Source organism: Anomaloglossus baeobatrachus, chromosome 3, assembly GCF_048569485.1.
Source record: "Anomaloglossus baeobatrachus isolate aAnoBae1 chromosome 3, aAnoBae1.hap1, whole genome shotgun sequence".
Taxonomy (NCBI): domain Eukaryota; kingdom Metazoa; phylum Chordata; class Amphibia; order Anura; family Aromobatidae; genus Anomaloglossus; species Anomaloglossus baeobatrachus.
Window position 1 is genome coordinate 439882618 of NC_134355.1, and position 14105 is coordinate 439896722.

Sequence of the window (14105 nt, forward strand, 5' to 3'; positions counted from 1 at the left end):
ACCAGGCTGCGCCCATTCTCCTGGTCTTATAGGCCCAGCACACCTGAAGCAGGAAATGACATAGAGCTGTGCTGGGTATATAAGACTTGCCTTTCCATGTGGGCGGGGCCTGATCAACGTGTCTTGAAGCCTTGTCTTTTGAGCTAGATCCTCAGGTCCCCTTGTACCGTGTCCTGTTACCTGTACCAGCATTCTGTACCGTCTTAAAGTACTCCGTGACCCTGGTGACCTGGTTATACCTGTCCCTGCCTCGCCAGTGCTCCGGCTACCATGTACCCTGCCCTCCGGTGGGGTGCATGGTCCAGTGGATCCACCTCCTGGGCCTACCAGTCCTCCCTGCCCTGACAATATTTCAAATTACTGAGAAAGTGTGAAATGACAGAGAAGCAGATAATTAATATTTCTTACTCATTGTGCTGCTTTGCTCGTTGGCTGATTTAATACTGCCAAGAGTGGCCTTTCCTAAAGCTTCATTTCCAGTGCTCAAGACATCAAATATACACTCATCATTTCCTTGACATGTTTCATTTGCTTTCTTGATGATTTCACTGTCAGTCGTCAAAAGCAGCTCATCATAAAACAGAGGCACAAATGTGTTATTGTTGTAGGTGTCCCAGGATTCCCCAGCGGTTTCGTTGTAGATGAAGAGGCTGTCTGCAGGGGAGGTTTTCCCTGTAAAACAAACTCATTTATAAAGAGGAAACAATGTTTTTGTTGTATACGGTAAACAAAGACACACTTTTTTGTAATATATGAAGGTCTTATTTTAAAACATGAAAAATAAACAGCTCATTTATAGTAATGGGCGAATACGAACTGTAAAAGTCTGGATCCACACAGGTTACCTAGCACCTGTGCACCAATCCCAGGCCAGGAGTTCTCAGGTAACACCGGGTGACTATCTGCATCTGCCCTCCCAGATACTTAAAAAATAAATAAAGGAAAAAGAAAGAAAATAAGAATAAATCAGGCACGTAATATTTACCAGTCTCCACGTGGCTGTAACATTACTTTCAAGGCTGCGCATTACCCTCACGCATATGCACTGCTTCCTCCACCCACCGGCAGTCCCTACATCTCTAATTGGTTGTAGTCAGACTATGCCTCCACCCTGTGTGACAGCATGTCTGACTACTTGAAATTACACAAGCTGTGTGTGTCCCTATAGTGGTGTAAAAATAAATAAATAAATGGCGTAGGGTCCCCCATAATATGATAACCAGTACAGGTAAAGCATACGGCTACAGGCTGCAGACCCCAGTCATGTGCTTATCTTGGCTGTGTATCATAATAAGAGGGACCCCATGCAGCTTTTTTAAATAAATAAATTTACAAAACGCTGTGCAGTCCACACAATTTTGATACCCAGGCTTGATAAAGCCAACAGCTGGGGGGCTGGTATTAGCCGCCTGCAACCACCCAGGATTGCCGCATTCATTACAGCAATTTACCCAGCTCATTCCAATTTACCTGGTTCGGTGGAAATTCGGGTAATAAAGGGTTAATCACAACTCACAGCTACTGCTAAACCCTAGATTAGAAATGGGAGGTGGTCATGATACCACCCCCATTACTAATCTGTGAGTGAAAAGAAATAGAGAGAAACACCAAAAAAAATCCTTTATTTGAAATAACCCCAAACACCCAGTTCCGACGTAATCCACATGAGGTCCCAAAACTCTCTGCTACAATTTTGCTACATACAGAAGTCACAGTGCTTGGGCACAGATTATGTCCACATGCTGTGGGCTTAAGGCAGAGACTAACTGAGCCAAAGCGATGTGCAGTAACATAACTCCCATGGCACCCCACCTAAGACCGCAGGTAAACTGACCTAAGGTGACCTCATTAAACCTAGTGACCTCTAGTGACCTCACCTCAGGTGAGGTCACTGAGTTAACAGAAATGCATCTCCAGGCAGAAAAATGCCAGGAGATGCAAATTTTGGTACTGAAATTTATACACCATATTCCTGCACCAAATCTGCATCTTCTGGCAAAAAAATGCATCAAAACACCATGCGGTTTTGATGCAATAGTGATGCAATTTTTTTTTTTTGCCAGGAGATGTAAACTTGGTACAGGAATATGGTGTATACATTTCAGCATCAAATCTGCATCTGTTGGCAAAAAAATGCACAAAAATGGTTTTGAAGCTTTTTTTTCTTGTGGTGACATATCGGCACCAGATTTCTGCACCAAATTTGCATCTCCTGGCAGAAAACCGCACCGAAACAGTGTGAGAAAACTGTTTTGTGTATTTTTTGCCAAGAGATGCAGATCTGGTAATTAAGTTATAAATATAAAATTCCTGCACCAAATCTGCATCTCCTGGCAAAAAATAATTGCATCTCTATCCCATCAAAATTGCATTGTGTTTTTATGTGATTGTTTTTGCCAGAAGATGCAGGTTTGGTGCATAAATATGGTATATACATTAGAGCACCAAATCTGCATCTCTTGGTAAAAAAAATGTGGTTTTCTGCCAAGAGATGCAAGTCTGTGAACTCAGTGACATCACCTGAGGTGAGTTCACTTAGTTCAATGAGGTCACCTGAGGTCATTTTACCTGCGGTTACAGGTAGGAACTTCCAGTTGTGACCGCAAATAAACTGAGTGACATCACCACTCATTACTGTGGCTCAATCAGCCTCTGCCTGAAGCCACAGTGTGCACTGCTGACATGTTCTGTGCCTGTGCTCTGTGACTTCAGTATGTATGTAGCAGAGGCAAAATCATTGTAGGACCTTCTTTGTGTACATTTGTGTTTATTTCTTTTCACTTACAGATTAATAATAGAGGAGTCTAAGAGACACATCCCATTACTAATTGGGGCTTAGTGGCAGCTGTGAGCTGTCATTAACCCATTATTACCCCGATTGCCACTGCGCCAGGGCAATCAGGATAAGCCGGGTAAAGTGTTGTAATTGTCACATGTAATGGAGGCGACAATTCTGAGCAGCTGCAGGCTGCTATTTTTAGGTTTGGGAGGCCCAAAGACCATGGGCTGCCCTAGCCTGAGAATAGCAGTCCCCAGATGTCGGGTTTATAATGGCTGGGTATCAAAATTGGGGTGGACCGTATGCCTTTTTTAAATTATTTATTTGTTTAAATAATTTAAAAAAGCCACATTGGTTCCCACTAATTTTGATATACAGCCAAGATAAGCACATGACTGGGGGATACAGCTTTATCTGTGCTGGGTATCATAATATGGGGGGACCCTACACCAATTTATTTAATTATTTATTTATTTTTACACCCGATAGAGATGGAGACAGCAAGTGTGAATCCAAGCAGTCAGACATGCTGTCACACATGGTGTCGGGTCAGTCTGACTGCAACCAAATACAGACGTCGAGACTGCCGGTGGGTAGGGGAAGCAGTGAAAATGCATGATGGATAATGAGCGGCCCCGGAAGTAGTGTTACAACCACGCAAAGACTGGTAAGTATAATGTGCTTGGTCTAATTCCTCTAGCCCTTTCCACCACCATTTTAAAGCCCATGATTCAAGTCCCCATGTATGAGGATTGGCATATGGCCAAATATCCAGAATTAATTCAGGACCCAAACCAAGTTTTTTTTTTAAAATCAAGTTGGACCAACCAATGCTGGATATCTGCGGGCACGCCCATCACTACTTATTTATTCTTGTTGAGTAAAAGAGCTAGATAAAAACAAAGGCTAGAAAACCTGTTTAAAAAAACAAAAACTGAAGAAAAGGAAAAAACAGCTCACTACAATAAAAATTCCTTTATGACCTGGAGCCCAGAGAGATGTCTATGCTCGGATGGAGTAACAGAAGAAGGAAGAAATCCAGCTGCATGGAATAAAAATTAATCCTACATTGTTAAGTCAAATCCAGAATCCAGAATCCAGAATCCAGAGTACATCGAGAGTAAAAATAACATTAAACAAATGTCATGATGAATAAAGCCGAATAAATGGCAAATAATGTGTTTCTAGTGTTATACCCCTTAATCGTGATTGGACTATGGATTTTGATTGACTTTTTAATAAAGGATTAATTTTATTAGATGGAGATTAATTTCTTCCTTCCGTAAAAAATAACCCACAAGTTACAGTATATCTGAAATGACAATGTGAACACCAATGACCACTTACATGTCATTCCGATCTCAAATATCAGGGAATCATTCGGGAGTTTTACACCATTAAATTCCAATTTGGTTCCATTAGCGGCCATCAGATCATCTGTCTTATCATCATTAAAGACTCCTGCAAAATAAATAAATAAATATTAGAGATCAGTGCACCCATGGATGTTCTGATTCGCCAGGTTCTGCTGGACTTTAAAAAAAGTTTGCTTCAGGATGTGGACTTGACCTGAACTTGTTCCTTGACCCTGAACCCCATAAATGTTAATGGGAACCTGAGCTAACAGACTCGACTCGAATAACGGGTACAATTGACATCAATGATTGGGCAGTTCGGCTCTCATACCAACCAGCAATAAACAGGACAATCCCGAGGGAAGGTGGGGATTTTTTTTTTTATTCTTTTTTTACACACATCACTTGAAAATGTTGTTTTTACCCCCAGTAAGAGCTATTAAGAGAATGCAAGCAACTCTCACTGGGCCGAACACCGAGCGTACCCGAGCATCCTGATACTCAATGAAATCACTAGTATATGAACATCACCAGAACTTGGACAAGGACTTTTTTTTAAAAAAAACCTCAACCTTTACAGTTTGGGTTTCCTCATCCCCAATAAATATATATCAATGTTATTAAATTCAAACATTAATGTTGCATTTGAGGTAACCGATAAATTAAAATTTATTACAAACAATTATTTTTATTGTAATGTTTATATTATTATTTGCATTTCTACTGTAGCTGGTAGACTGCAGATTACAAAGCAACTCATTGGCATGTAATACATTGTAGTAAATAATGATCTTACCCAGGAGGCCTTCAGTTTTATTCTTATAGATAGTATCCAACATTGTGACAAAGCTCAAAGCTCCCTCATTAGCAGAAACTGTGATCGAGATCCCACCATCGAATGAGGCTTGTATTTCATTTTTGCTTGTTTTCTCCAGAGTGATTTTGCTTACATAGGTAGAGTTGTCTTGAAAGAATCAAAGTCAGATTTATTACTCATACATATCCACAGGAATGCATGTCTAATTGAATACAATGTAGCTGTTTTATGTGATTAGAAACCTATCAATGAACCTTATCATTATGTTTTATTAAGGATTTTTATTTAAAAGATTTACATTGCAGCCAGTGTGATTTTATGTGAGTGACAGATCTCTTCTGTAGCAAGAGACCTGTAAATCACCTGCAGAGTGGGTTGGGACAAGCTGGCCAGTGCGTAGCCGGACTAGTCTCATCTTCGGCTACGGTCACCGGCTAGTTCTTTTAACGCCAAAGCTTTTTAGAGGGAAATACTGTATATATCACTGTCATGCCACACTCTGGTTAACGCTGTCTGCAGCCTAGGCAGCATGAATCAGAGGACAAGTTCCCTTTAATCAAGTCAAAAGTAATATTTAATATACTATATATATATATATATATATATATATATATATATATATATATATATACTAGAAGGTGGCCCGATTCTACGCATCGGGTATTCTAGAATTTACGTATTGTGTAGTTCATGTATGATTTTTGTTATATATATATATATATATATATATATATATATATATATATATATATATATATATGTTGTTGTGTGTAGTTACCAAGTGTTTGTGTAGGGCGCTGTACATGTTCTGGGTGTTGTCTGGGTGTGGCGGGGGGTGAGAGCGGTGTTGTATGTGTGTTGCGTGTGTTGCATTGTTTGTGGAGCGCTGTGTGTCTGTCGCGTTGTGTGTTGCGTGTGTTGCGTTGTTTGTGGAGCGCTGTGTGTCTGTAGCGTTGTGTGTGTGTGTTGCGCGGTTTGTGTGGGTGTGGTGTGTTTTGGGGGGAGGTATGTTTTGTGCAATGTGTGTGTTGTGCGGTATGTGCGTATATTTATGTATGCCGCGGTGTTTGTGTGTTGGGTGTTGTGTGTGTGCAGCGTTGTCTGTGTGTGTGGGTGTCTGTGTATGGCGGTGTTTGTGGTTCCCAGTGTGTGTGTGGTGTGTTGTGTGTGTGTGTTGGGGGGAGGTGTGCACCTCCCATCGTGCTCCATCCCCCATGCTGCGCACCCCCCATCGTGCCCCATCCCCCATGCTGCGCACCCCCCATCGTGCCCCATCCCCCATGCTGCCCACCCCCCATCGTGCTCCATCCCCTATGCTGTGCATTCCCCATCGTGCTCCATCCCCCATGCTGCGCACCCCCATCGTGCTCCATCCCCCATGCTGCGCACTCCCCATCGTGCTCCATCCTCCATGCTGCGCACTCCCCATCATGCTCCATCCCCCATGCTGCGCACTCCCCATCGTGCTACATCCCCCATGCTGCGCACTCCCCATCGTGCTACATCCCCCATGCTGCACACCCCCCATCGTGCTCCATCCACCATGCTGCGCACTCCCCATCGTGCTACATCCCCCATGCTGCGCACTCCCCATCGTGCTACATCCCCATGCTGCGCACTCCCTATCGTGCTACATCCCCAATGCTGCGCACCCCCCATCGTGCTACATCCCCCATCGTGCTACATCCCCCATCGTGCTACATCCCCCATGCTGCGCACTCCCCATCGTGCTACATCCCCCATGCTGCACACTCCCCATCGTGCTACATCCCCCATGCTGCACACTCCCCATCGTGCTCCATCCACCATGCTGCGCACTCCCCATCGTGCTACATCCCCCATGCTGCGCACTCCCCATCGTGCTACATCCCCCATGCTGCGCACTCCCCATCGTGCTACATCCCCCATGCTGCGCACTCCCCATCGTGCTACATCACCCATGCTGCGCACTCCCCATCGTGCTACATCCCCCATGCTGCGCACTCCCCATCGTGCTACATCCCCCATGCTGCGCACCCCCCATCGTGCTACATCCCCCATGCTGTGCACCCCCCATCGTGCTACATCCCCCATCGTGCTACATCCCCCATGCTATAATAGTTCTCCTATTATACTCAGAGAGGAGTATAATAGGAGGACTGTAATAGGAGGAGTAGTCCTGGGGGGAGAGGAGTATAATGCCGGCTCCCTGCACATGTGTACCGGGAGCCGGTGTACGCTGGTAACTATGATACACATCGGGTAACTAAGGGACCTTAGTTACCCGATGTGTATAATGGTTACCAGCGTTCATGGTCTCCGTCAAGATCCCAGCATCGCAAGGTTATGTCTGGCGCTGCTGGGATCGTGACGGAGCCGGTGTACACTGGTAACTATGATACACATCGGATAACCAAGGGACCTTAGTTACCCGATGTGTATAATGGTTACCAGCGTTCACGGGCTCCGTCAAGATCCCAGCATCGCAAGGTTATGTGTGGCGCTGCTGGGATCGTGACGGAGCCGGTGTACACTGGTAACTATGATACACATCGGGTAACCAAGGGACCTTAGTTACCCGATGTGTATAATGGTTACCAGCGTTCACCGGTTCCGTCACGATCCCAGCAGCGCAAGTTTATGTCTGGCGAGGCGTGCGGAGGGCCGGGGCGAGCAGCCAATCCATGCGGAGGGCGGGGCCAGGCCGAGGCGAGCGACCAATCCATGGGGGGCGGAGCCGAGGCGAGGCGAGCAGCCAATCCGTGCGGGGGGGCGGGGCCATGGCGAGCCCAGCGGCCAATCAGCTTTGTGTCACCGTAAGGACACAATTTTGGAGCAAGACAGACAGACAGACAGACAGATAGACAGACAGACAGACAGAATAAGGCAATTATATATATATAGATTATATAAAAAATGGAAATTATTTGGACAAAATAATATGTTCAATTTCATTTGTATCACACATAATCTGAAAATGTTACTTACCTGGTAAAGTAAATTCTGTGCCATTGAGTTTCACAATGGTTGAATTGCTTCCCTGGAGAATCCACTCAATCTGTACAAGAAGACCAATTCCAAAAAGGAAGCCATCAGCATCAACCAAAACAGCAATCAGTCCCACAGATCATTGTTGTAGGTTAATACAGTTATTGTAAATAATTATATCTTTGTACAGTGTTAGCCAGTAGAGATAAAAGAAAAAAGAATAGATCTACCTGTGGCCAAACATTTTTGTAACCCAGACCACAGCATCATGGACATGAAATTGCTGGTGTTGAAAGGAAATTTAAAGTCCCAGAGAGATAGGAGACAAAGGGAGTACAAACGTATGATGACCTTTGACACATTCAGAGCAGGAATGAATGTGTCTCATGGATTCATGTCTTTTTACATCAATTAAGAGATGTGCTCCTCAGACCATCCGGGGGCATCACAGCCCGGACCAGACCCTTATTAGAGGACAATAAAACTTTCACACTGAACTGCTGCAATATTTATGGCCACAACAGTTTGTCCTCTTGCCATACTGATCGTTCTGCTTCACATAACTTGTTTTATTTACTGCACTTTTCTATGTCCTGTTGTGTATAAATATGTGACTCTTCAGATTTTGTGTTATACCATGCCTGATGAAGAGACCTGAGTAGTCTGGAAAGCTTGCAATTATTACCATCTTTTCAATTAGCCATTAAAAGGTTTCAACCACTGAGGACTCTCTATTCTTTTAAACCCTTTTTTTTGTAAATAAATATTTTTTATCATCTTTACCGTTGTCTCATCTTGAATGATAGCAGCCAGTCCGACAAAGTTAGTTGCCTGTGTATCATGTGTCCCATTGCTAGCCCTCGCAGTACGGCCCTGTAGCCGGAAGATTACGGTGTCATTCTCATCTTTAACATTGGTCAAAATGAACTCTCCCAAGCCATTGAAAGTATATTTCACTCCATCCAGTGTATTGATGTGGGGATCACCAAATAGGAAACCTTAAAAAGAAATTAGGCATTCAGTTTAGCCTTTTAAAAATGTTGGCAAATAGCTCATCGGCAAGCAGGTAATGCTAGTAAAGCTTACCAAAACGTGGTGGGATATATCCATAGCAGAAATCATAAGGTCTTCTTTGCCTGTACAAGGAACATAGGTATGAAGAGCCAGAGTACAGGCAGCAGTTATTGTAGGGATCAACTTCTTGTTCTAAACAGGCAAGATAAATTGTAGTAAAACTTTGCTGTAACTATAATATGTCACACAATAAATTAAGAAAAATGAGCTGATAACATTTAAAAAAATATTACAGCCCAAATACAATCATTTTTTATATAAAAATGGACAGAAAATAGCTTTAAAATATTTAAAATATTAAATAAAATAGTAAATAAAAGGGTAAGATTTTATTAATTCTCATGAGTACAATATTAATACCTTTGTACTGGGTCCTTTGTCTCTGCATTTCTGACATAAAGTAGTTGTAGTAATAGGTATAGTAGTAGTAAGGGTTCCACCATCTCAGCCAACTGTTTTCATACTCCCATGGAGTTGGTAAGTATCTTTCTTTTTCGCCATAAGATAAACCACCCCAGTAATTGTAGTAACACCTTGTGCCTCCTCCATACCATGACGAAAAGGTGGACTGGTAAGTAGCATAGTAATTATACCAACCTGAGAGGGAAGGAAACAGATAATTTAGCAGTTGATGGATAAATATTTGTATTTCAAATATTTTTGTCAGAATAACTACTATGTCAAAGAGAACTTTCCACCTTTCGTGACATGTCTGTTTTAGAGAATATTTTATTTTACATATATAAAATGCAAATTATACAAATTATACCCAAAACTCGTTGAAGTAGTGGAGTGCATAACAAAACACTAACAACGCACTCCCAGGCTGATTTGCATGTTGCTACATAGCTTCATTTCTCTGCCCTGTCACCTCAGACTACTGGAAGACAGTGTACATATATATATATATATATATATATATGTATATATATATATATATATACTAGAAGGTGGCCCGATTCTACGCATCGGGTATTCTAGAATTTACGTATTGTGTAGTTCATGTATGATTTTTGTTATATATATATATATATATATATATATATATATATATATAGATGTTGTTGTGTGTAGTTACCAAGTGTTTGTGTAGGCGCTGTACATGTTCTGGGTGTTGTCTGGGTGTGACGGGGGGTGAGAGCGGTGTTGTATGTGTGTTGCGTGTGTTGAGTTGTTTGTGGAGCGCTGTGTGTCTGTAGCGTTGTGTGTGTGTTGCGCGGTTTGTGTGTGTGTGGTGTGTTTTGGGGGGAGGTATGTTTTGTGCAATGTGTGTGTTGTGCGGTATGTGCGTATATTTGTGTGTGCCGCGGTGTTTGTGTGTTGGGTGTTGTGTGTGTGCAGCGTTGTCTGTGTGTGTGGGTGTCTGTGTAGGGCAGTTGTTTGTGGTTCCCAGTGTGTGTGTGTGGTGTGTTGTGCAGTGCGCGCGCGTGTGTGTGTGTTGGGGGGAGGTGCGCACTCCCAAACGTGCTCCATCCCCCATGCAGCGCACTCCCCATCGTGCTCCATCCCCCATGCAGCGCACTCCCCATCGTGCTCCATCCCCTATGCTGTGCACCCCCCATCGTGCTCCATCTCCCATGCTGCGCACTCCCAAACGTGCTCCATCCGCCATGCTGCACACTCCCACACGTGCTCCATCCGCCATGCTGTGCACTCCCCATCGTGCTCCATCCCCCATGCAGCGCACTCCCCATCGTGCTCCATCCCCTATGCTCCGCACCCCCCATCGTGCTCCATCTCCCATGCTGCGCACTGCCAAACGTGCTCCATCCGCCATGCTGCCCACTGCCAAACGTGGTCCATCCGCCATGCTGCGCACTCCCAAACGTGCTCCATCCGCCATGCTCCGCACTCCCCATCGTGCTGCATCCCCCATGCTGCGCACTCCCAAACGTGCTCCATCCGCCATGCTGCGCACTCCCAAACGTGCTCCATCCGCCATGCTGCGCACTCCCAAACGTGCTCCATCCGCCATGCTGCGCACTCCCAAACGTGCTCCATCCGCCATGCTGCGCACTCCCAAACGTGCTCCATCCGCCATGCTGCGCACTCCCAAACGTGGTCCATCCGCCATGCTGCGCACTCCCAAACGTGCTCCATCCGCCATGCTGTGCACTCCCAAACGTGCTCCATCCGCCATGCTGCGCACTCCCAAACGTGGTCCATCCGCCATGCTGCGCACTCCCAAATGTGGTCCATCCGCCATGCTGCACCAGCATCAGCCTCTCTACCCGCAGCATCAGCCTCTCTGCCCGCAGCATTAGCCTCTCTCCTCCCAGCATCAGCCTCTCTCATCCCAGCATCAGCCTCTCTGTCCCCAGCATCAGCCTCTCTGTCCCCAGCATCAGCCTCTGTGTCCCCAGCATCAGCCTCTCTCATCCCAGCATCAGCCTCTCTCCTCCCAGCATCAGCCTTTTCTGTCCCCAGCATCAGCCTCTCTCCTCCCAGCATCAGCCTCTCTCCTCCCAGCCTACCCCAGCCTCAGCCTCCCCCAGCATCAGCCTCTCTCCTCCCAGCATCAGCCTCTCTCCTCCCAGCATCAGCCTTTTCTGTCCCCAGCATCAGCCTTTCTCCTCCCAGCCTACCCCAGCCTCAGCCTCCCCCAGCCTCAGCCTCCCCCAGCATCAGCCTCTCTCCTCCCAGCATCAGCCTCTCTCTTCCCAGCATCAGCCTTTCTCCTCCCAGCCTACCCCAGCCTCTGCCTCCCCCAGCATCAGCCTCTCTCCTCCCAGCATCAGCCTCTCTCCTCCCAGCCTACCCCAGCCTCTCTCCTCCCAGCATCAGCCTTTTCGGTCCCCAGCATCAGCCTCTCTCCTCCCAGCCTACCCCAGCCTCAGCCTCCCCCAGCATCAGCCTCTCTTCTCTCAGCCTCCCCATCCCAGCCTTCCCCAGGATCAGCCTCTCTCCCCCCAGCCTCCTCCAGCACGCCGTGCTCCTCTGCCGACACTCACAGATCCGATCGCATACACTCACACACACACACACCCGATCGCATACACTCACACACACCCGATTGCATACACTCACACACACCCGATCGCATACACTCACACACACCCGATCGCATACACTCACACACACCCGATCGCATACACTCACACACACCCGATCGCATACACTCATGCACACACACATTGACGATATTGCACATACGCGCTCATACTCACAACATCCGGAGATACCACATGCTTCTGGCCATGTGATCCTCCGGCAGGTCCTGGAAGCTCACAGCACAGTATCGCCGCCGAGAAGCAAGCGATATCCCAGGATGTTGTGAGTATGTGGATGCGATGTGATGTGTGTGTGAGGTGTGTGTGAGAGTGAGTGTGATCTGATGTGTGTGTGTGTATGTGTGTGTGTGTGCTGTTATGTGTGTGCGTGTGTGTATGTTCCGCCGCTGCAGGACCTTGATGTGTGGATGCGATGTGATGTGTGTGTGAGGTGTGTGTGAGAGTGAGTGTGATCTAATGTGTGTGTGTATGTGTGTGTGTGCTGTTATGTGTGTGTATGTTCCGCCGCTGCAGGACCTTGATGCCCTGGTAACTATGTTACCATGGTTACCAGCGTATCTCGTCCCCCGCTCGCACGGGAGCCTACACCAGCATACGCCGGCCAGCCCCAGCAATGCGAGGGTATGTGTCAGCTGGTTTGGCGGCGTACGCTGATGTGGGCTCCCAGGGGTACAGTACTCACCTGGTAGTCGTGGCTCCGTGACCGTGTCGGTTCGGGGAATGCGTGGGGGGGCGGGGCCAGAGCTAGCGTGCATTGCGTGAGGGGGGCGGGGCGTGGCCGAGTTGCCAATGCCTGCAGGGTGCCGGGGCGAGAGGCCAAACTGTGGGGGGGGCTGAGCCTGGGCGAGCGGCCGGCCAATCCGTGTGGGGGTGCAGCCTGGGCGAGCGGCCAATCCGTGCGGGGGGGCGGGGCCATGGCGAGCCCAGCGGCCAATCAGCTTTGTGTCACCGTAAGGACACAATTTTGGAGCAAGACAGACAGACAGACAGATAGACAGACAGACAGACAGACAGACAGAATAAGGCAATTATATATATAGATATATATATATATATATATATATATACACACACACTAAAGTTCAAACATTTGGGGTCACCCAGACAATTTTGTCTTTTCCAAGAAAAATCATACTTTTATTTATCAAATGAGTTGCATAAAGAATAGAAAATATAGTCCAGATATTGCCTAGGTTAGAAATAATGTTTTTACTTGAAATAATAATTTACTCCTTCAAACTTTGCTTTTGTCAAAGAATGCTCCCTTTGCAGCAATTACATCTTTGCAGACCTTTGGCATTCTAGCTGTTAATTTGCTGAGGTAATCAGGAGATATTTCACCCCATGCTTCCAGAAGCCTCTCCCACAAGTTAGATTAGCTTGATGGGCACTTTTTTGTGTACCATACAGTCAAGCTGCTCCCACAACAGCTCAATAGGGTTGAGATCTGGTGACTGGGCTGGCCACTCCATTACAGATAGAATACTAGCTGCCCGCTTCTTCCCTAAAAAGTTCATGCATAATTTGGAGGTGTGCCTTGGGTCATTGTCCTGTTGTAGGATGAAATTGGCTCCAATCAAGCACTGTCCACAGGGTATGGCATGGCATTGCAAAATGGAGTGATATCCTTCTTTCTTCAAAATCCCTTTTACATTGTACAAATCTCCCACTTTACCAGCACCAAAGCAAGCCCAGACCATCACATTACCTCCACCATGCTTGACTGATGGCATCAGGCACTCTTCCAGCATCTTTTCAGCAGTTCTGCATCTCACAAATGTTCTTCTGTGTGATCCAAACACGTCCAACTTTGATTCGTCTGTCCATAACACTTTTTTCCAATCTTCCTCTGTCCAATGTCTGTGTTCTTTTGCTCATATTAATCTTTCCTTTTATTAGACAGTCTCTGTTATGGCTTTTTCTTTCTTTGCCACTTTGCCCTGAAGGCCAGCATCCCGGTTCATTGTAGATATCGACACTGGCGTTTTGCCGGTAGTATTTAAATAGCAGCCAGTTGAGGACCTGTGAGGCATCGATTTCTCAAACTAGAGACTCTAATGTACTTGTCTTGCTGCTCAGTTGTGCAGTGGGGCCTCCCACTT

General features: G+C 46.1%; 1 protein-coding gene across 1 annotated transcript in view; it reads right to left on the reverse strand.

Annotated features, from left to right (window-relative positions):
- The window catches only part of LOC142297264 (uncharacterized), a 280648-nt gene that overhangs the window by 220471 nt on the left and 46072 nt on the right, over positions 1-14105 (reverse strand). The window contains exons 17-23 of the mRNA XM_075341519.1: positions 9353-9589; positions 9005-9124; positions 8702-8916; positions 7919-7988; positions 4931-5098; positions 4127-4240; positions 409-672 (exon numbers count right to left, since the gene is read on the reverse strand). Coding sequence (XP_075197634.1) covers positions 409-672; positions 4127-4240; positions 4931-5098; positions 7919-7988; positions 8702-8916; positions 9005-9124; positions 9353-9589 — 1188 coding nt within the window. The remainder of the gene's footprint in view (positions 1-408; positions 673-4126; positions 4241-4930; positions 5099-7918; positions 7989-8701; positions 8917-9004; positions 9125-9352; positions 9590-14105) is intronic.